Here is a 21,639-nt window from a genome sequence, read left to right on the forward strand (position 1 = left end):
AACTCGGATCTCGGATCTCGGGGCGGAACGCATCCGATCGCCTTGCGCCCGGCCATATAAAAGAATCTAAGCGGAGCGCCCCAGGCCTCAGTCTATAACTCAAAACGCACAACGAACTTGCAGTTACGGCAGCTTGCTGCGGGAAGGCAAATCTTAGAAGCACCTAGTATACGTGCAACCAGGCTAATTGGCGAGTGCTAAGCAAATTAATTCGCGCCTCTGCTTCCGCTGCGTGAAAGCTTTCCCCTTTCGAGAGTGAAATAGCCGGAGAGAGCGAGAGAAAGCTGCGCCCGAGTGAAGTGAATCATCGTAGTGCATCTAACAGCTAGCCAAAAGCTCGCTAACTTCTAGCCAGCGCTAACAGTGGGCTAACAGGCACCAGCTAACAGCGAGCTAAGGTGAGTCCTAGCGGGGAATAAGAGTTTCTGTTTTAAGGAGTTCTCATATCATAAGCGAAAAATAAATAATATTAGGAAAAGAAGAGGTATAGCTGGTAGTATATGATAGGTATTACTATCCAAAGTAAAAAGTTTACAAATAATATCATAAATCCTAGTTCTAGCCTTATCATCAGAAACAGTAAAGAATAGACGTAACTTTAATACTTCCTCTACTATACTTTTAAAACAACCGGTATCTCTTCTTTCTTTTTCCTTTTTACGGGTGTGTAAAGACATGTTTTACTCTGTAACTAACAGTTAGCTTAGAGGTTACTAACCGCTAGTCAAACTAGGACAAGTATCTCTTATTGAGAGCAAAACTATAAGTTTCCACTTTATGAATAATAACATTGGAAATACTACGATATATACTTTGTTAGAACAGTATTTCTTGATAAACAGCCAAAAGCTCAGCACCAACTAACTCCCAGTCAGAGCTAGACAGAGAGCTTTTCCTAATCCTGTTGCTCTGTAATCACATGCAAGGGCCGAAGGACCCGGGACGGCCAGCTATTTCCAACCACCAGAACTAGAATTCCACCTACGGCTGTGTGTGTGGCGTGTGTTTATGGTTATTCGCGTGACTCGTAAACTAGGGGCGAGCACACAGGCACAGCTCTTAGCCATTAGACTGCACACTACACACACAAGGCCCAGAAGGAGGGGTAGTACGAAGACGACTGGCTGCCACCACAAAGGCAGGCAAGCAGAAAGCCAGCCAGCCAGACGAGTCGCAATCGGAACTCGCTGTGAATCGGTCGCTATCGTACCGCTCGGAAAAGGCGTTCTACAGGGAGAGGGTCTCAGAAGCAATGCTAGCAGGCTGGACGTGAGTGTGGATTAGCCCAATCATAGCGAATTTCGTTCCCAAGTGATAGTAGTGGCCGGAGAATGCGTTCGCCTCGCCCTTATCTAACTACAACGATCTAATCGCAATCGGTGGCAGATAAAGCCTGATAAAGGCTGAAGCAAGGCGGTGAAGAACTTAGGGAAAACAAAAGTCGCTTTGTGCAATATTTGCCGAAGGAACACGGGCAACCGACTTGATTATTTCACAAATTGGTTTATGCAAATGCTGTTTGCTCTGGCAGTTCCATCTGTCTGCCTTATGGTGAGTATTCCGGTATTCCAGTGTGCGCCCAAGGTGACTCATCTCCCGGGGGGAGTTCCACTTTCTCAATGGGCCTCGTCTGAAAGTGATCTTTTGTCCGCACACTTGGCGTTTGACATTGCGGCCCAAACAATCATCACGTAGCCGCTTTGTAGCTTTCCGATACATGAATACATATAATTATAGACACATCAGATACTATACTTCATGTATCGCTTGCCAAACGACTACCAAAGCCCGACCGTGACGTGATTGAGTTTTAGAAATAGTTTTTCGCACTCAAAGTCAGAGTCGCCTGCTATTCAAATAAACATACTGTACGGGCACTGGATTCATATGCAATTAGCATTATCTGCCCCATCTGTTGGACAATTATAGGTTCTGCTTGGCTTGGTGGCACAGTTCAAAGGCAAAAGTCAATGCGAAATCGCTTGTTTTCCAGTTGCGCCGCGGAAAGTTCATTTCACTGCCGGCGGCGAAGGCAACAAACCTTGATGGCATCGCAGGGGCATGGTCTAAAAATACCATAAATAGTTGTCATTAAAGGCAGAAGAAGCCCATAAATATTTCATTGTTCCGATGGCAGCAGGGCAGCAACTGCATCGCCCAGCGGGCGACGACGACAAGTCAACTTGTCCACTGCCATAACAGCGGAGTATATGTACTCGCAGAGTCCAAACAGATGCCAGAGCCGGAGGATGGGGGCTCCCAAAGAGGGGCTGACAGCCGGCCAGATGCACTTGGTCCATGGGTAGATGGCAGAGACAGCTTCGCCCTGCCCTTGCCCAGTGCTGCGCCAGCTCCATAAAGCGAATCAGGAATTGTCGTTGCGGCAAAAGTCGCCTATTATCTGGCTGTCGGATTTACTTTTCGCTTTTCTGGCCCTAGCTTTTAGACGGCCCTTTGGCTCGGGCTGGTAAACAATTGCTCCAGACGATCACTGGATTTGCCTGCGCCTAGGTAGCAATTTGCTCCACGTGGACCGCTGCTGCTCGCGGCTGAGTCACCGAAAATTGCACTCAATTGAAATTAATGGGATGGCACGGACGTAGGCTGGCTTACTTTATTGATTCCCAGAAGAAGATACGCAGAGATGAATAGCCCATTAGCACTTGGGGAACAAGGGGATTACACTAATCGGCTTTTTTAAAACTAAATGCTTTCGTGTCATGCACTCTATGGGTAATTTAATAATAATATTTAATAACCAACGCGCGCTGGTTGCCTGACAAGCCACAATATTATTCATTTGAATATATTTTTATTCCGAATGAAGAAAACATTTGTCCACCCATTATCATGAGCAGCTTATTAGAGACCTATTCTTGGCAGCACAGAAATTTGTGCAATCTTTTTTCTGTGTATGCCGCAATTTATATACTTTTGTAATCAAACTTGTGTTCAAAAATATATTTGTTTCTTATTCATCCAAATTGCCAAGCACTTCTGTAATTTTGTGATAATTTTTTAATGACATAATAGTTTAATCTTTACATTTCTCATATACAATAATATATAATATAATAATATATACTCATACTCGTGTAAAACAAAATGTGGTGTTATTTATATATTTTTCAAGTGATAACTTTTTATGACATAATATTTGTTATATATACTTTTTTTATACTTATATTTATTTATATAATTTACCAAGCTTCAAATTTCTACCCATTTTGTAATGGTATTTTTACTTTATTGATGGTTCTATTTGTTTTTCCATACTCGCTTAAATACTTCCTCATTAACTAAAAAATAGCAAATCAATCTTGTCAATTTTTTTACGTATGATTTATGCATATTAGCACACCTTTGGTCCCAATAAAATTTGATTATCTTTTGTTAAGTTACGCATTACTCATGCGCCCATTGAGAAATCGCTGGCCACGGGGAATCCAAACCGCAGATTCATTCATAAGTTTAATATCTGAGTATCTGCGAGGTGCGGCTGAAATTCAGCTGAAATCGTGTGCGATTTTCGAGAAACAAAGCTGTGAAGTTGGTTACAACCGTTTGCCGAAGGGAGGGGCGAGGGGCGAGTGCCAAACTTAGAGATACACTGTCAAATGCCACCGAATGTGAGTTTTTCTGTGGCCGCCGAGGCTGCTGGGGCCTCCGCTCGCTGGACCGCCGGGTGACACATGTGCGGATGATTCCAAGAAGCGGATTACTCATACTTCGGTTATTGGCAACAGGTTTCGACGGCGGTTGGGCCCCTTAAAAACCGATTCGGAGCCTCCAGAGCTGCGTAGTGGCTGCTAAAAAAGCTCTCCCCCCTTTTTATTCGAAAAGCTCAAGAGCCGATCGCTGGCGGCGCAGTCGTCGTCGCTTCTCAGCGATCCGCTGGAGATCAGTTGAAATTTGCGCGCTGCCCAGGGCGGATGTGTCTAGCGGCGAGAACCGAAGTAGAAGTTCGTTTCAAAGATACTATCTCAAGTGCTCGGCCCGAAGAAAGATATTCGAAAAGTGAACCAGTTCAGTTTTGAGTTTGTTTTTCGAACGCGGAAACGAGCGCGAAAATGGAACTGCCAGCGGGCAATTAGTGCAGCCAGACATAAAGACCCGAGCACACAGTAGAAACAAAAGGATTGCGCTTACAAGTCGTGAATTATAAATCATAAACAACGTCCACACATCCACAGCGGCATACGCAGCGACGACAGCCACTGGCAGTGAAAGAAAACCAGAAACGTATGTGCCCGAGAGCTAATTAATTAATTTGTAAGTGTTGCAAGCGACGAGCGGCAACAAAGGCACTCGCAATAGTGGTTCATTGATCTGAAAGTGCATCCCACTCGGATGGCAGCCAATTGAGGGGTCAGAAGGCGGCTCCCGCCCGATAAACCAGCCCATTAATCGGGCCCAGCCCCAGCCCCAGCCCCAGCGCCAGCTAGGCACTCCGCTTTGGAGGTGAACTTGAATTCCGATCGGAGTGGAAAGCGTTGCGACATGTTCCGCCCGGTTGCCCAACTCCGCGGCACACGATATGGCTATCACTAAGGTCAAGTTCTAGTAACACTTGGACACTGCGACACCGAATTATTCATTTGGTAGTGCCCAACATAAGACCCGGCCGATCCCCATCATATCTTATCGCGCCGGGCATATTCACTGGGAATCCAGTCAGCTGATAAGGTGAACAATGCCAAAAAGCTGTAGCAAGTGGAATTCCGTGTTGTATTAGGGTTTTTTTTTTGTCAAGAGGCCTCAAAAAGAGTGGGTTTTTTCGCCAAACTGGTTGGCAGCGAAATGCATATATTATTTTAATTTGTTTCGTAAGCCCAAAGGTCTGACTCAAGATTCTTCGAAGAACTGAACTCGATTCGGAGAAGTTGGGCAGCAGGAGCCGGCAAACCGGTAGATCCACCTTATCAGCTTTGCAAGCCCTGCTTATGACCCACTTCAGAACATCGGGCACACAGCCAGACGTGCGCTACATGTCGTATACGTAACCATTATGATAAAGGCGAGAAACAGGGCAAACTTTCGCGCCGAATGCAGTTTCGCCATCGATTGCCTTGGCCAGAGCACTTAAGAGACTCACTCGCTTTTATTGATCTAACAGGCCGGGGAAATGCGTCCATTGCCATGACAACCCCGCGCAGAACCCATAAACTCCTAGCTTTCCCCACTTTCCCCTTCAACCCGTCAGGGGGGTTAACCACACGGCGCTAACCTTAAACTGTCAGCCCGGCGACCTTCAACCCGGGCGAATCGTTTGCCCAAAAGCGAAAATGGGAATTGTTTATGGTATTTGCTTAACAGAAATTATTGTAATCAGATAACACCCGGCCGCCGGGCCAACGGGCTGTGCGTACCCCCATTGTGTATTTGCATGTTCATTTGGCCATTTCGCTCGGCTCTAGCGGCTAATTGCGGCCCATAAAAAAGAGGCTGTTAAATGTGTCCACCCCCAAAATCCCCAGCGATTAGTCAGCAGTCCTAGCCGTACAGCATATATATCACATATTTGCAGAGGTGATACCACTTATCTTCTCCGCTGATGACACGCGAAATCGGCCGAGACAGCTGAGCATAGGTGCAAGATATAGTGGGGCAAACATCCCCATAAACATATTTATATTCGCGGGCACCTGTCTCGCGCCCTAGGTCAACATCCACGTCCATCTATCCATAGTACAGAAAAGCGCGGGGCTATTCTTAGCAAGCCAAATATCGGAGTATCAACAAAAGGCCCCACAATCCTTTACGGTTATGGCCGACTTGGTATTTACTAGTCTAAAATTAAATTCTAATTGGCGTCTAAACTTACACAAAGTCGTTTATGACATCCGAGCTGGCAGGCTGGCTGGCCAGACGGCAGACCACATGACTTTCTATATCTAGGCCGATCACAGTATCAGGCTCAGCGAATCCGAAATGCTCTCCGGGGGATTAGGGCTGGGGAGATAGGGATGTGTCAAATATTTGACTCTGATAAGGGGATCTTCTTGGGCCGATGGCTTAGGGGCTTCGCAAGGTGTCAGCTATAAGAGTGCTGTTCTGGCCGCATAACAAAGAGTGTATTATGGTCATCTCAGGTGGTCTACTATATATACCATTCCTGGAGCCCAACAGAATCGAAAGACGTCAGCTATAAAGAGCGCTGTTCATGCGCAACAAAGAGTGTGCTGTGGTCAGCTCAAGTGTGGTGCTCGAGTTGTACTATTTTTTACTACGACTTGGCATACTACTACTATACTATGTACACCACTTCTGGAGCCCAGACCCCCGATTCTTGGCACTTCCGTTTGCCGTTCCACCTGCCACACGGAAAGTGTGCCACATTCAACCTGTTGGAAGTGGCAGAGTGGGAGTGGCGGCTGGCAACGGCTTCCGTTCGCCCTTTTGCACTTGTACTTGGCCTGATCCCTTTCGGGCCCCACACACAAAAGCTCTGTTCTGGCCTGGCCAGCTGCCTCATTACTTGGCCGGCTTTATGAAATATTAATTGACCTTTTTTTCACCTTTGCCTTTGCCTTTGCAGTGATATAAAGTTCAAAGTGCCAGCGGCAAGTGGAACTACAACTACATGACAATTAGACCAGCGACGGGAGCGAGCAACTGCAGCAAAGCCAGCAACAAAATGACAAACTGCCAGAGTTCTGTGTTCGTAGTCGTAGGCACCCTGCTGTCCATCCTGGCAGCGGCTCAAACGGCACCCGTTTCCACCACCACACAGGCGGAGGTGAGTTCGCAATCAAGTTATTAAGTTGTTAGCAAAAAACTCAGTTTATACCAATGATTACGGGGGAATTACTGGGTTAAATCAGCACATTTCGATTCATCTATGAATTATATAGAAGCTACACTGGTAAAAAAGGGGCTGCTAAATATGCCATTTAATACGGAGCACATTTAAATGACAGATTTATTTGTAAAACATTTATAGCAAGGTAGAAAATATACAATAAAATTGTTTAATTCTATGAAAAATTAATTTTTTTTTAAAGTTCCCAAAATGTTAGAGTGATAATGAAAAAAACAAATATAAACCACTTTTGTCAGTGCAGCAAATCACGAAATGTAATGGCATTCAGTACTACGGTTCAAAATGAGTTGAAAGGTCTTTATTTAAACAGGAAAGGAATTGAAGTGTAAATAAATCAGATTCAGATTCAGAATCGAGTCGGTTTGTTGCACTTGAGATGACGTGAGCGAGCCGCTTTGTCTGCTCCGTCTGGACATATACTGTATGGACCATGTGGCCATTCTGTGGGCTTACTTCCGATTCGCCTGACGAGCGTGCCAGGCGCTCAGAGCTCCGAACTGGTTGCATTTGGAAATTATACTCAAATTTTCCACTAGGCAAAATATATTTCGTATTCACGGGTGTGACTGTGCAACAGGCTCACGCGCATCGCATGTCAACGGAAATTTTTATTACACACACATCATGGCTCGGTTTTAGCCCGGCTCAGAGGCTCTGGCCTTAGCCTTAGTGGGATATGCTGGCCCGAAAGTGCATGTCCGCCGACTAATTGCAGTCTGATTGCCCCTATCGCTATCGCTCGTGACATTGGCCAGCGGAAAACCAGGAAAACTCGCACGCCATTGACTGCCCGGCTCATCGATTCAAGTGCATTCCCTCGATTAATATATCGCTGGCAAAGCCCCAATAATCTGGAAAGAGCGAGCTCTTGAAACCAGTGACTATCATACTTATTAGGATTTTCCCCTCTTGTATTAATTAAGTGCATTGCCATTTGCGTAGATTCTAAGAACAGACAAAACATCCCACCTAATGACGCAGGTTATCTCTGGGCATTTAGCATCTACTATACTTTTTTAGTACACCAGCCCGCTGATAAGCTAGGAAATTAAAAGAAGTAATTGTATTTTAACACCCTTTTAATTTTTTAATGCATCTGATAAGTCTCATGCATGCAGATACCAACCTGCCATTTAATTTTAGAAGTGACTCAACGATGGAGGGCCCAAGCAAAAGACTTCTTAGCGTGTCACTCGCTAACTTCGCAGTTTGAAATGCATTTAAAGTGACCAAAAAAAATGATAACAAAGGCCATAAATTAAAGCTTTCAATAATTGAATAATTCCAGCCCGCCAGCCACTCGACTTCCACGCTTTCAATTAATAAATATTTATCTCTGGTTAATTGCTTGTCATGATCGCTGTTTTAGTGTTTTGCCGAATGCAATTTCCATTTGCAAAAATTACAAGTAATGGCTGCAGCATCGGCACGTTTGCAATCTACCTGAAGCTAATCACGTTTACTTGCCGCAGACTTGCATAAATTAATTGGCGAAAAGCGGAGAAGCGGACCCAGAACTTCCTGATTAGCCATTTACGATCCAATGACCAGGCGCTGTGTCCCATCGATTCGCTTTGAAGCATTAGCGCGTGCTCAACATTGTTTTTGGCTTTTATAATAGTAAAACTTTTATTTATGTTCTGCGTAACTCCCCCGCCGACACCGTCTAATTGGTATGTTGGGCGCGTTGGCCATAACTTGCGGCCCATTGGCTGGCCAGTCGCCCCAAAAGCAGCTAAGGCGACAGTCGACCGACGTGTTTGTCTCTCCAATGTCAGGTTCTTTGTTCGATCCTAAACTCTTTCTAATAAATCTTCCGGCGAATGCAAATCGCGGAGACCACCTCGATCAGATTAGATGCACTTTCCTATAGGCTGCCATCAATAACATGCTGCCAGATCGGATTGCACTTTCTCATAGACAACCATTAATAACTATTCATGCACATTGTTCTTGATTTGAGAGCATTCGCTCTTGAGTTCAATGTTTTTAATAGCAGAACAATATCTTATAGGCTACCATTAATAGTATGTTAGATCAGATTGCACTTTCTCATAGGCAACCATTTATAATCTGTAGCCACACGCAGAGAAATATTGAAGCACATTGTTCTTGATTTAAGAGCATTTGCTTCTAAAGACCGTGTAAAATAAGCGAAGAGTAGCATAGTAAGTATTCAAACTGACTGTAATACTATCTTAAAACATTGTAGATGCCTCCAATTCATCTTGATTCAAGAGCATTGAGAACACTTCCTACTTAAGCAATGTCCTTACATTTTCAAGAACATTTTCAGCCTGAGAAGTTTAGAACTATTTCTGTGTATATCATACACCACCTATATCCAGTGCCTTGTGAGTCACAAGTCTGGATAGCAAGTAACCACACATAATGGAGCTGTCAAGAGGTTAATTACTCGTTCCAAATTGAAATGAGCTCAGGCATTCGAGTTCGTCATCATAGTGGGCGAACAAAAGAAAGAAGCAGTGAGTCTTTCCTGCTCCAAATATAGCCAATCAAAGCCAGAACTCGGCTGGGAAATGCGTCAGGCTAATTCGCACTTTCCCACCTCGCTTTCCCCACTTTCCTAGCCCAAATCAATCAATAGCAGTGTGTGCTTTTCGCCAAGTTTGATTGATTTGCCTATGAAATTGTTGCGTGCGACCTTCGCGAGGTGCCAAAAGCAAAAGCACAAACAAAGCGAGAGCCTTGCCACTTGGCAAACAAATGATAGTTTTTGCCCCCTTTCGAGAACATCCTTTTCCCATTTTCAGACCACCCTAAGGTCATCCATAGCCTAGCATTTCACGCGTCTTGCCATAAACAACCCGGCGCAAGCCGCCTAAAAAGGCTGGCAAATAAAATCCTTTTTTGCCTCAGTGTTTTGCATGAATGGCGCTTTTTATTGTCCGGTTATCTTAGCATCTTGACGCTTATTTATCGCTGGCGAATTAGCCACTTGAAGGGGGAAAAAGTGGCAAAAAAGCAATAGTAATGGAAAGACACCTTGGTGGAAATGTCAAATATTCTGTGGGAGTTGCCCGGGTAAATGTCAAGGAATTTGTCTGAGCTGAATTATGTGTTTTATGTCCGATGTGCAGCACTTTAAAATTTCGCATATAGCTATTTCCATTTTAAAGCTTCTTTTCTAGGCAAAAGCCTTTCCATTTATTTTTTAACCCAATTTGGTTGGCAAAAACCAGCTCGAAATTCTGCCATTTTAATTCCTCTCCCTGTCCCGAATTAAATTGAATGGGTTATACAACTTTAAGCTGCATTTAATACCGGCCCATTGGCCCAGTTTCTGTTTTGGTTGCGCCTCGGTTCGGTTTTTCGTTATAGTTTTGAGTTTTCTTTTTCAATCTGCCAAAGAAATGCCGCCAAATGAGGCGCCTGCGCTTCGATTTGCGAGCGGTAATGATGTAATCGCCGCATTAAAAAGCATTTAAACAAGTCAAGCCTGTTTGCTAGTTGGGCGTCCAGATTGGACAACCCAAATTGCCTGAGCAGTGGGAAAATGGGAAAGGCGCAGGGAAAACCTCTGCTGTTTGCCTTTAATTGTCGCAGACACTTTCGTTTATCCCCGTGCCCGGTGCAAATATTTGTGCAACTGGGTCTAGGTTTGTTTGCACTTAGAAACGGCGCCCCTTCCATATCCCAGGAGCAAAGTCAACGACCCGAGTGACCCACATTCCAACGTAAACCAACCACGCACCCCCGAAAAAGCGGAAAAGCCAGCAGTTTTCCTTCTACCACTCTTTCGCAGGGCAATAATTTCCCCATCAATTTCCAGCGGCACGTCGGCAAATACACACATTCAAAGGCAAAAGTATACACAAAGCGATACTTGTTTATAATTTATGCATGTCCTGTTCTTGTTTCGGCCGGAAATAAACGAGCGGAGCCCGCCTTCAATTTAAATGGGTGAAACGGGCGAAAGTTCATTGACTCCAGGAGCTGCTCCTGCTCTCTCTGCACTGCTAAGCAATTCCCCCTTGAAGTGAAATCAACCGTGCCGCGTTGCACCTGTGCAAGTTGTGTTAAATATTTGAAGGTTGCATTGCGATTGTAGCATACTTTGCCGGGCTTACCCACACACGTGCCCCTGTACGTGAAGCCAAGTCCTAGAAGTTCTAAAGTTTACTAGCCCCGCGGGTCACTTCTCGCAAGTTCAACTCTTCGGCTAAGTAAACCAGGCAAGCAGGTCAGCCAGCTGAATAGATATTTTCCTCTTCAAGTTGGTGGTTACTGGGTGTAATTACACAGACAGAAATGTATTAAAATGCTCTTCTTACCTATAGATTCTTTGATACAATTAATCTAATTTTATTTTTTTCGATCCAAATTAAAATTATAAATTATTTTTGTGGTTTATTATGGTTAAACTTGCATTCTCCTCTGCATCGAATCGTTCTTCTCTTTGCCTCTTAATCATTGTTGGCAGCTTGAGCTTTGGAATACAGAACATAACATTTATTTTTTGAGTGTAGTTTTAGTTGGAAATACAGTTACATTTTTCGATCTGAAGCACTTCAAAACAATTTTTAAAAATATATTCCTTAAATTACATAGCTCTAAGTCTTTATATTTACCTGAAACATTTTATACATTTTTAAAATTTTTTAAATTAAATTAAATGTAATTTATGGAAACATATTCTTTAAAATGGAAAGCTCTATTTGTTTGTGTGCACTTTTAGCTAGTTATACATTAAAATAACTAGAGTGCTGGGGCGTGGAAAAGGCATTTCTTTGTTGACATTTTAGCTTTGATTGTCCGCCAAACAGCGGAGCTCGACGAATTTGTGTCAATGTCCAATAATAAATTGAAGTGCAATTTCAACGCCCTGTGGAACGTGACCCCACTGCAGTGGCCCTCACCTCACCGCCTCACCACCTCGCCACCCGGCCCCACCAGTTTCCAATGATTTGCATGGCCCCTGGGCAGCTGTCCGCTGCAATCCCCGCGCGAATCGCTAATCACATGCAAATGCACGAACATCTCAGTGGACACAGATGCGGATGCGTTCGGGCGAACGAGCACCTAGATCGATAGAACAGGTGTCATGGGAGTCGCAGAACGATGACTCCCGAAAAGTACGCTAAATTGGGGGCCAAACACTTCCGGTTTAGCCCCGACTTCCGTTCGCCTCGTGACGCACTCACCTGTGTACAAGGAGAATGCGTCAGAAATGAGTCAATTATGGATGGGTTGAGTAGTCTTTTGTTTGCCGCCCCACGAATGGGGGTTATCTTATCGATAGAAGATAACCGAAAGGGCCCAAACAATGCATTCGATTGCCGTCAGTCTGTTTGTTCTATGACAAAAGCGCATTACCACCCAATCCCGGGAAACTGAAACAACACAACGCCTTTGCAGCGATTTCTGGGCAATCAAGACGTTCGTGCTCGCGTCTGACTGCTCGGCATTGTGCACTGCGAGTAATTATGTTAATTGCATAAGGAGGCATTCCTAAGGTCGCCGCTGAGTCAGTAGAATTGTGCTGAATCCGCATCTGAATCTCAATCCGAATCCGACTTCGAGTGGATCTCTCGCGAGATGAGCGACAGATACTTGCCACTTGAGCCCCGCTTTGTTTACAGTTCGTTCACCTCTGCGAAGAAGACCCAGGCCCAGCTGACCGTTGGCTTAAATCAAGATCCCACCCAGAAAGAAGATCACAGAGCCACTGGCCGAGAGCCCGGAAGACGCGGCTTGAATTCGAAGGAGGGCGGCGAAATGTTTACTTCCTCGCAGGCGGAAAGAACACAATAAAATTAGCAGTCAGCTGGCATTATGCAAGATTCGGCAAATCATTATACAACATGTGCTATATACTGTGTACCATGCCAGCGAGTCATTAAGAATGTGCGACACATGAGCGGCTGGCGAACCTGATCGACATGCCAAGTCCAAAATCGTTGGCCAAAACGTTAAGCGCATAAAACTCTAGCCGGGCTGTAAGACGATTTGCCGTTGTAATTGGCCAGACAACAAAGTACTATATAGTAACCAGCTATCTAGAATACTACGTAGATCTTAACTGTTAGGCTAACCTCGCATTGTTCACCAGCACAGTGCACTTCCCTGATGGGCAACTGTTTTTACTCGGTTCTCAATGTTACAATTAACAATTTACCATTTACAATTTACAATTTACAATTAGCAATCGAAACGCTTCCTTAATGCTGGCGATGCTTGATGATCGATTAAGAGTTTTCACACCTTCACCAGTCACGTAGCTATCGCCATATACTCGTAAATAGGTATATGGACATGGATATGGCTGTGGGTATGGTGGGGGCTTCTCCCCTGGGGCTCATGAGCCAGCGAGGCGGTCATAAATTATGCAAGTCAGATGGAAAGGAGACAGGGCAGCCAGGACTAATCAGATGGCCATAAATCAAGCTGGCCCCAGCGGGTGGCCCTCTGGCGCAGCCCATTGATCTTGGCCAGTTGCTCATGCTCTCCGCCTTCTCCTTCCCCAGATCTACCTGTCCCAGTTTGGCTACCTACCCGCCTCCGCCCGCAACCCCGCCAGCAGTGGCCTCCACGACAAGGAAACCTGGGTCAGTGCCATCGAGGAGTTCCAGAGCTTCGCCGGCCTGAACATCACCGGCGAGCTGGATGCGGAGACCATGAAGCTGATGTCCCTGCCACGCTGCGGAGTGCGGGATCGCGTGGGCACCGGCGACAGTCGCTCCAAGCGGTACGCCCTGCAGGGCAGTCGCTGGCGTGTGAAGAACCTCACCTACAAGATCTCCAAGTACCCCAAGCGACTGAAACGCGTGGATGTGGACGCGGAGATCGGACGCGCCTTCGCCGTGTGGTCCGAGGACACCGACCTGACCTTCACCAGGAAGACCACCGGCCCCGTGCACATCGAGATCAAGTGAGTTTCCCGCCACACGCACAGCGTACCCCAAGTACTAACCACTTTTATCTCTACTCTCAGGTTCGTGGAGAGCGAGCATGGTGATGGCGATGCCTTCGATGGTCAGGGTGGCACCTTGGCCCACGCCTTCTTCCCAGTCTTCGGAGGAGACGCCCACTTTGACGATGCGGAACTGTGGACCATTGGCTCGCCGCGCGGCACCAATCTCTTCCAGGTGGCCGCCCACGAGTTCGGCCATTCCCTGGGTCTGTCCCACTCCGATCAGAGCTCGGCGCTCATGGCTCCCTTCTACCGCGGCTTCGAGCCCGTCTTCAGGCTGGACGAGGACGACAAGGCGGCCATCCAGTCGCTCTACGGCAGAAAGACCAACCAGCTGAAGCCCACCAACATCTACCCGCCCACCACTCAGCGGCCCTTCACGCCGCCCAAGGTGCCACTGGACGACTCCATCTGCAAGGACTCCAAGGTGGACACGCTCTTCAACTCGGCGCAGGGCGAGACCTTCGCCTTCAAGGGCGACAAGTACTACAAGCTGACCACCGACTCCGTGGAGGAAGGCTACCCGCAGCTCATCTCGAAGGGATGGCCAGGATTGCCGAGCAACATCGATGCGGCGTTCACGTACAAGAACGGCAAGACGTACTTCTTCAAGGGCACCCAGTACTGGCGCTACCAGGGTCGCCAGATGGACGGCGTGTACCCCAAGGAGATCAGCGAGGGCTTCACGGGCATTCCCGATCATCTGGACGCGGCGATGGTCTGGGGGGGCAATGGCAAGATCTACTTCTTCAAGGGCAGCAAGTTCTGGCGCTTCGACCCGGCCAAGAGGCCGCCGGTGAAGTCCAGCTACCCCAAGCCCATCTCCAACTGGGAGGGCGTTCCCAATAACCTGGATGCGGCGCTCAAGTACACCAATGGATACACGTACTTCTTCAAGGGCGACAAGTACTACCGATTCCACGACGCCCGATTTGCTGTGAGTACTGGAAACTCTTTGTATGGCAGTATTATATCATATTTTCCCCCCAGGTTGACTCCGCCACGCCCCCCTTCCCCAGACCCACCGCCCACTGGTGGTTCGGCTGCAAGAACACGCCCTCGTCCACAGGTAATATCGTCGAGGGCTCCGACAACGAGTTCGAACAGCACTCCATGATCCCGCATGCCGACGATGGTAATGGTGATGACTTCGACGCAGGTGAGTGGGACCGACTCGGCGGTAGTTTTGTTTGAGCTCGAATCGATCCGCTGGATCCACGCATATCGAATCCCGAACTCTGTAAAGTCTAAAAAAAGATCTCATAGGAAGAAGTCTTGTATGAGTTGTTACTTAGCGAGAAGCAGTCACGAGTCATGAAATGATAATGATAATAGTAATATAAATCCTATCTATATGGTATGTTTAATTAAGTTAATGTCTATGTAGTGAAATTCTATTACTCAAGTCGAATGTGTTTGTCTTTGTTGCCTATGGAAGAAATACATTTAAAATGCCTATTGAAAAAACTAATTACCAAACTGTGTGTGTCCAATGTCTTTTGCTCAGTCTATATATATTTTGTATTTATATATTGTGTACAATTATTAATCTCTCTTGATCTTGATTTTGTGGTGTTTTACTTCAGTTTTGTTTCACAGTTCTCGAGCCAAGCCTAACTTGGCCTAAAACATGTATAACAACCTCAACCAAACTAACCTAATTGTACTAAAATCTATTTTAAATAACTTTTCTAAAAGTAGCTATACTAATCCCGAATCTAACCCAGCTGCAACTTTTCCACTTACTAACAGCTGAGTGTTCTTTCCACTAACCCAGCTAACCCGTCTCTGTTTATCCCAGGCTTTCGGTATTTTGGGTTTTTGATTCCAACTAACCAACTCAATTTAGCATACCATGTACAAAGCTCAAAGCCTAAGAAACAACTATAAAAAATACAAACAATTTAATATCTTGCTCACAGTTTAGTAGCCAAGAACATTTTAAAGCAATTACCTACAGCAGCAGCAGCAACCAAAACTACTGGTCGGTCGGTCTCACTAACTGTGGTCCCAGATCAACTCCAACGAAACCATCTTCCTAGTCTATAAGTCACGAGCCCCGCATGCGCACTTTCCAGCTAACTAATCCGTAGAACTAACCAAGCAATATACCTAGCATGTGCCAATGGTTACTAACTGACTAACCCCGAGAAAAGCAACACTATTTGTTAAGCACCGCAAGTACCACAAAGTGGCAGCCCCAACCCTAGTTCCATAGTTCCGTAGCACTAAGTATTTCTAGATATGGTACTATTTATTAATCAAATATTCTCGACTCTCCCACCCCCTGAACTAAACTCTTTACCCTGTAGTCAAGTCGAATCGTTTCCTTGTTTTGGCACCCTCGGCACAAAATTCCAATGGCTATGTGGCTGGGTTGAGCCACACGTAAAAACCACCCACTCACCCAATCACCCACTCACCCCCCGAACCACCCACACCACTGACACCGCCCAAAGTCACACTTACACACCCGAGTCCCTGAACTCCCCACGTTAATTGCATGACCAACCAAACCGTACTAATCTAGAGCAAACAAAAGATTTGCACCTGCATGGGGGAAGGCGGCGGGCTTATACCTCGTAAATACCGCCGGTACATGGAGCTGTGCGAGTGGTCCAACCATCCCGTTAAGACCCACATTCGGATACTTGTATGACACTCGCTTAACAACCGCATGCACGTGCCTGGCCCATAATCGTTGTTCGTTTTTCGTTTAATTTGCATTCAACAAAGCCCAAAAGCCGAACTCCACTCCAAACCCAAAGAACTCGAAGCGTATTCGTCATTGTCATCTGTCTGTATGTATGTATATTTCTTGCAGGCTTTAAGAGACGCGGATATAAAAACAAGAAAAATTAACCCCAGCACACCAACAACCAGAACAGCCACAGCCGAACGAAACGAACACCAACTCCATTAACCACCCACATCAAAGACACATCGCGCAGAAGAATTGCAAAGCACATAGCCTGTCTGCCATGTAGCGCAAGAAGAGCTTCTTCTGCCGCTCTCTTCTCTCCTCCCCCTTCTCCCGCTCGTACTTTGTGTGTGTAGTTGTAGACTCGCCCCGCTGATTCTTCCCGCTCTTCGGTATCCTCATCCCGTAGACTGCCCACATAGCACATCCCTTCCTCCCCGTATGCCACCTCCCGAAGAATTGTTTTATTTACGCTTTCTTTTCTCTACTTTTGTTCCCTTAAATCACAAATCTTTGTTTTGCGGTTGCTGATCAGCACCCCGAGGGCCGAGCCCGAGCCCGAACCCCAACCAGGGTATTCTGCCCGGCTGGATGTGGGGCCTCACGAACAGATTCTTCTAGTCTAGAGGATCTCAGTCGCGTTGTCATTTGCCAGCCTTAGTGTTTAGCCGTTTAGCCATCGCCCGCTTGAGTGATCTCTGTCTGATCTGCCTAAAGTAACCATCCAATCGAAACATATCTCAAACATGCCACGCCCAACACTGCGCCGCCTGCCGAAACGCCAAACCAAGCCAAACAGAAAGAATCGAGTTTACAGAGTGAAGAGTATGTTACATCAATTATTTTTATTTGAACTTCAACCCCCTTAAGTTACTTAAGTTATATTTATTTTCTATCCCCCTCTCCCCTAAAAACCCCCTCACTTACGCCTAAAAAAAAACATGTCCAGCTCTTAAACTACCTTAGCTTAGATCTAAGACTCTTCTGCACAGAACAACCCTGACTTGCAGCTAACTTAACCCACAGCATAACTAACTCGATCTCTTGACCACCCGTTTCCCTAGCCGTGGGCGATCACCAGTCCAACGACGAGCCCATCGCCCCGGAAGTGGCCGAGCGCACCGGAAATGGAGCCCTGTCGCAGACGAAGGTGTCGAGCACCAGCGCCGCGAGCACCGTGGTCACCACCATCCTGATGTGCCTCGTCTCCAAACTGATCGTCAGCTAAAAGAGCCTCTGACCCCAGCGACCCCAAGGCAGTGCATTTCGCGAACCCTAGGAACGAAGCTAGCAACTCGAGTAAAGTTTGCATATTTTACCGCACGTTACTCGGCGATAGTGCTTGAAATTCAAATGCGTAACATCATATCGAATACGATGAGAGGAAATCAAAATATCCAAGTAGAAATAATGAGAAATACAAATTGAATCGAACAGAATATCAATTGTAAATTGAGCGATCAGCATGTGGAACAGGTGCCTTATCAAATACCTTTGTTGTTGTGTAAATAAAACCAGCCTTAAATATAATGAAATAGTTGATAACATTCCGCATTCTAACGACAGCCGATCAGAAGTCATATCATAGCAGAAGTTCTTTATGTAGCCAACTGTTTTGGAAATGACAAATTGCGATATTAAATTTAACGAGCCACATGCAATGAATTGGAGAGAACCAAACAAAATTTGAATACTGAACACTGAACGTACTTTAGTTTAGATATAATTGTTAATGTGTGCACATGGGACGCGGACTTCCGGGAGTTCCTCCAGCTGTGCATCGATTTCGCAACTGTAAGAGTTTTAGGTTCTACGAAACAATACGCGCGACTCGACTTGACCATAAACTAATATGAAAATCATGATCGCGTACATATGATTATTGTATAAGTGATATTTAAGACAGTCCCTTAAGCGATACTTGTTCGGGTTTAATATTTAAAACCGAAATATTATTTAACTTACGTATTATTATGTGTAATTTTATTTTGTATACCATAAATGTACGCTGAAATGAGAGAAACTGAACGAAAACGAAAAGATAGCAAATAAACAAACGGAAATCCAATAAAAAATAAACTAAATTATTATTCTCAGGGTCGCCTGCGACGAGTAATTTGGCAGACTCTAGCACGCCAGCTTAGGGATCAGGATCGCATTCCAGTTGAGCGTAGAGCTCCTCGAGTCGGGCGTCCTTCTCCGGCGAGGCCGCCAAGGCCTCGAGCTTGTCAGCAGTCTGCTTGGCACTCTTGCGTCGTCTGAAGGGACCTGAAAACATCCGTCCAAAACAGGTGGCTGAGTGAGATACGAGGAGGGATGTGAGGGGCAAAGGACATTAAGGGAATCTTCGTATACTTTTCGATTTCTTTGGGCTTTCATCTATGGGTTGCGCGGTGGGCTTGCTAGTCGGCACGTCATCGCTGCTGCTATTATCGGGGATTCCCAAGTAGGCACACTCCTGTTTGATATCGCGGATTAGGGGGACCGCATTGGATCCTATTAAACAAGCCGATGGATCCACGAACGGCTCTGTTTTGGGTGCTAGATCAGGTATAAATGAATCTATAAATGGAAAAGAATTTTGTTTAAATCAAATCTTTGCCAGCTTATTAAAAGATGCATACTTTCTAGACAGTTTTGTCCTGCTTGCAAGTTCTTAATGATGGCGCCATACTCGGCCATCTGGCGCTTGAGCTTTTGAATCTCCTTCTCCTGCTTGCTCATCTTGGACTTACTCTTGCAGCCGTCCTTGCCGTTGCCGCTGGAGTCGGAGGCGTTGTCGCTGTCGCTGATCACGATCGGCTCCACGGGCGGCGGGGAGATGAGCTTGCAGTCGGCGTTGTCGTCGTCGCCACTTGGCGAGGGGATTGTCTGGAATGAGCTGGTGCACTGCACCATGGGCATGCCGGAGCGCTTGCGAAGGCGCCGGTAGCGCACTGTGAGAATGCGGCTATTGAGCGGAGATTCGACCAGCTCCTTGAACGCCTCCATAGCCTGCTCAGGACTGGCGTAGCGCACGAAGGCATAGCGAGCCCGCTTCTCGCGCTTCAGTACTCCGATGTCCACGCGCATGGCGCTGGCGAAGAAGGCCTTGATGGCCGAGGTGGTCATGTTGAAGGGTATGTTGCTCACGTACAGCGAGCAGGGATCAATGAACTCGGCCTGCTCCTCATCCGAGAAGGGCTTGACCTCCGCCCGCAGGAGCCCGGTGCCGAAGCGCGTCTTGTTGATGTCGCGAATGGTGGCCTCCACATCTGCGCCGACTCTCAGGTGCACCAGGCAGTAGCGCGGCGCCACAGTGGCGGGCAAGACCACGTCGCGGATCTCCTTGGACAGGCTGGCCAGCATGGGACCAGTGATCTCGGGATCGGGGAATCGGATGAGCAGCACCACGGACGCACTCGACTGGCCCGGCTTGCTGGTCAGCTCGCGTTCCAGGGCGAGGGCCTTCAATGTGTGCTCGCGGCGCAGTCTGGCCAGCTCCCTGCGGGACATCTTGGTGGGGTCGGCTGGTAAGGATTATAATTACAATAGATGAGTATGGGGAAGTCCGACAAATGTCTCTATCACAGCTTACTCTTCTTTCTGGCGCGGGTGATCTCCAGCTCCGCGTCGTTCTCCGAAGTTTGCCCATCTGCGGCAGCGCTCCAAGACATCATTTGACTGCCCGCGGGAGTCGTATCGTACAAGTAGGCCTCCAGGGAGGCACTGCATTCGTTGCCCGTGAAGGGGGCCACATGCTTGGCCAGAGAGATCTGGTTGCCGTCGCCAGGAGACGACTCCCGGGAGAAGCTAGCGATGTCACTGCGTTTCGCGACCGGACCGTCGCCCGCTTCAAGGGCCGCGCGCTTCGAATCCATGCTCTAAGTTATCAAAAATATAAACGGTACCCGGCCTACAGAACGTGTTCCTAGCTAAGGATGTGGAAATTGGAAAAGACTGTTCTACGGCTGTGTTGTTTACCTACTGAATGCTTGGGGGCGGAGTGGGGCTCAAATCCCCCGGAAAACTGACGCTAAATTCGGAGCTACTGCGACCGCGCGATCCGGCAACTCCCGCGCACAGCTGACTGGGCTGCCAGACTGCCCATCGATAATAAAACAATAACAAGCGAAATGTGTGCGGCGCTCTTACGAAATGTTAAACTGTTGAATCTAAGGCCAATTGCGGCTATTTCGAAATACCAGGGAGTGCAGTGAGTACTTGGATGCTTATGCCTAAGGAACTTACCTTATAATAACCCTTCCCATTCAGCACAACCAGCTCGCTCTGCAAGTGGCGGAATGTGGGCTCCGGCGAAGTGGAAAGGAGGCTCCTGTCCGGCGACGGGCTTCCGGATAACTACAAGCTGATATACCGCGCCCCCATCGAGAGCTACGTGAACTGGACAAAGAACATATCCACGGCCACGACCTCGATTCTGGGCCTGGTGGCCGCCTATCACTGGGCCACGACCATGAACTTCGTAAACATGGTCCAGAAAATGGACATAGCCATACTGGTGTCCCAGGAATCCGATCTGTACTACTTCCTCACGGGCTTTGTGCTCATCAATCTGGCGATACGCACCTTTGTGGCGAAGTATCCCTTGAGAATCTACAAGAGTTCTGAAAAGTAGGTTGGGATACGTTTATCTTTATTCTACTTAGAATTTCGTTTTTACTTTAGGTATGTGGCTGTCTATGGCTCTCAGCTTCCCCTGGGAACCGTAAAACACTATTTCGAAAGGGGACAAATAGCTGAATACAAAAACTTTTTGAATCCCTGGAGCCATATCATGTACAAGCTGGGCAGCCGCTCCTCCATGCTGCTGGTGGATTACTTTAAATCGCCCTCGGAGTTCCATCAACTGTTTGCGACCAAACAAGAGACTTAAGTTTATACATTTAAATAGTAAATTATAAAGAAATAATTGTTTATAAAACCATTCAGTAATTTTGTTATCGAATCTATCGAATTACGCGCGCTGGACGTGGGCGCTTGAATTGTTATCGAAACGTACACTGTAAAAAAGTCTTCTAGTTATTTTCTTCTGTTGCATTCATAGCTTTAAACCTATAAAGTAGAGTTAAAAATTTGTATTTATGATAAGAAACAATTGAATTATGAAAGTATAGTTTCAGATCTGGAAAACATGAATGTATTTTTTATTTATCTAAAATGTTCTATTCTATCGTGCTG

At 46.6% G+C, this 21,639-nt stretch overlaps 3 protein-coding genes across 10 annotated transcripts; 2 read left to right on the forward strand and 1 right to left on the reverse strand.

Moving 5' to 3' along the window:
- Positions 1-375: 375 nt before the first annotated feature.
- Positions 376-18,520, forward strand: LOC108022655 (matrix metalloproteinase-14). 8 transcript variants are annotated; one of them, XR_006367710.2, is made up of 7 exons: positions 3,900-4,242; positions 6,539-6,739; positions 13,312-13,715; positions 13,779-14,694; positions 14,748-14,826; positions 16,994-17,283; positions 17,523-17,664. XR_006367710.2 is itself a non-coding variant. In XM_050888256.1 (6 exons), the coding sequence occupies exons 2-6, from the start codon at positions 6,584-6,586 to the stop codon at positions 17,684-17,686; spliced, it is 1,809 nt and encodes a 602-aa protein (XP_050744213.1). In that variant the 5' UTR covers positions 376-398; positions 6,539-6,583; the 3' UTR covers positions 17,687-18,519. The 8 variants fall into 8 exon arrangements, 7 of the variants coding, with proteins under 7 accessions (XP_050744213.1, XP_016947202.1, XP_043948483.1 ...); XM_050888256.1 differs by lacking the exons at positions 3,900-4,242; positions 16,994-17,283 and adding an exon at positions 376-398 and having other exon boundaries at positions 14,748-14,916; positions 17,523-18,519; XM_017091713.3 differs by lacking the exons at positions 3,900-4,242; positions 16,994-17,283 and adding an exon at positions 1,165-1,551 and having other exon boundaries at positions 14,748-14,916; positions 17,523-18,519.
- A 1-nt stretch (position 18,521) lies between these two features.
- On the reverse strand, positions 18,522-20,454 carry LOC108022656 (protein painting of fourth). The gene is made up of 4 exons (XM_017091718.3): positions 20,036-20,454; positions 19,083-19,967; positions 18,814-19,020; positions 18,522-18,753 (listed from the first exon to the last, which is right to left on the reverse strand). Exons 1-4 carry the CDS (start codon positions 20,316-20,318, stop codon positions 18,599-18,601), a joined length of 1,530 nt encoding a protein of 509 aa, XP_016947207.1. The 5' UTR covers positions 20,319-20,454; the 3' UTR covers positions 18,522-18,598.
- A 68-nt stretch (positions 20,455-20,522) lies between these two features.
- LOC108022282 (uncharacterized) lies at positions 20,523-21,389 on the forward strand. The gene is made up of 3 exons (XM_017091141.3): positions 20,523-20,653; positions 20,713-21,072; positions 21,127-21,389. The coding sequence occupies exons 1-3, from the start codon at positions 20,574-20,576 to the stop codon at positions 21,332-21,334; spliced, it is 648 nt and encodes a 215-aa protein (XP_016946630.1). The 5' UTR covers positions 20,523-20,573; the 3' UTR covers positions 21,335-21,389.
- Positions 21,390-21,639: the final 250 nt, after the last annotated feature.

This window comes from Drosophila biarmipes, chromosome 2R, assembly GCF_025231255.1.
Source record: "Drosophila biarmipes strain raj3 chromosome 2R, RU_DBia_V1.1, whole genome shotgun sequence".
Lineage (NCBI taxonomy): Eukaryota > Metazoa > Arthropoda > Insecta > Diptera > Drosophilidae > Drosophila > Drosophila biarmipes.

Bases quoted from the DNA above. Each gene is read 5' to 3' on its own strand.
- LOC108022656 (XM_017091718.3), bottom strand. From the start codon at position 20,318: ATGGATTCGAAGCGCGCGGCCCTTGAAGCGGGCGACGGTCCGGTCGCG. The intron at 19,968-20,035 runs GTAAGCTGTGAT...AATCCTTACCAG, and splicing joins CACCCGCGCCAGAAAGAAGA to CCGACCCCACCAAGATGTCC. The intron at 18,754-18,813 runs GTATACGAAGAT...TATCTCACTCAG, and splicing joins AAGCCCAAAGAAATCGAAAA to CCACCTGTTTTGGACGGATG.
- LOC108022655 (XM_050888256.1), top strand. From the start codon at position 6,584: ATGACAATTAGACCAGCGACGGGAGCGAGCAACTGCAGCAAAGCCAGC. The intron at 13,716-13,778 runs GTGAGTTTCCCG...CTCTACTCTCAG, and splicing joins CCCGTGCACATCGAGATCAA to GTTCGTGGAGAGCGAGCATG. The intron at 14,695-14,747 runs GTGAGTACTGGA...TTTTCCCCCCAG, and splicing joins TCCACGACGCCCGATTTGCT to GTTGACTCCGCCACGCCCCC.
- LOC108022282 (XM_017091141.3), top strand. From the start codon at position 20,574: ATGTGTGCGGCGCTCTTACGAAATGTTAAACTGTTGAATCTAAGGCCA. The intron at 20,654-20,712 runs GTGAGTACTTGG...CTTCCCATTCAG, and splicing joins TCGAAATACCAGGGAGTGCA to CACAACCAGCTCGCTCTGCA. The intron at 21,073-21,126 runs GTAGGTTGGGAT...TTTTTACTTTAG, and splicing joins ATCTACAAGAGTTCTGAAAA to GTATGTGGCTGTCTATGGCT.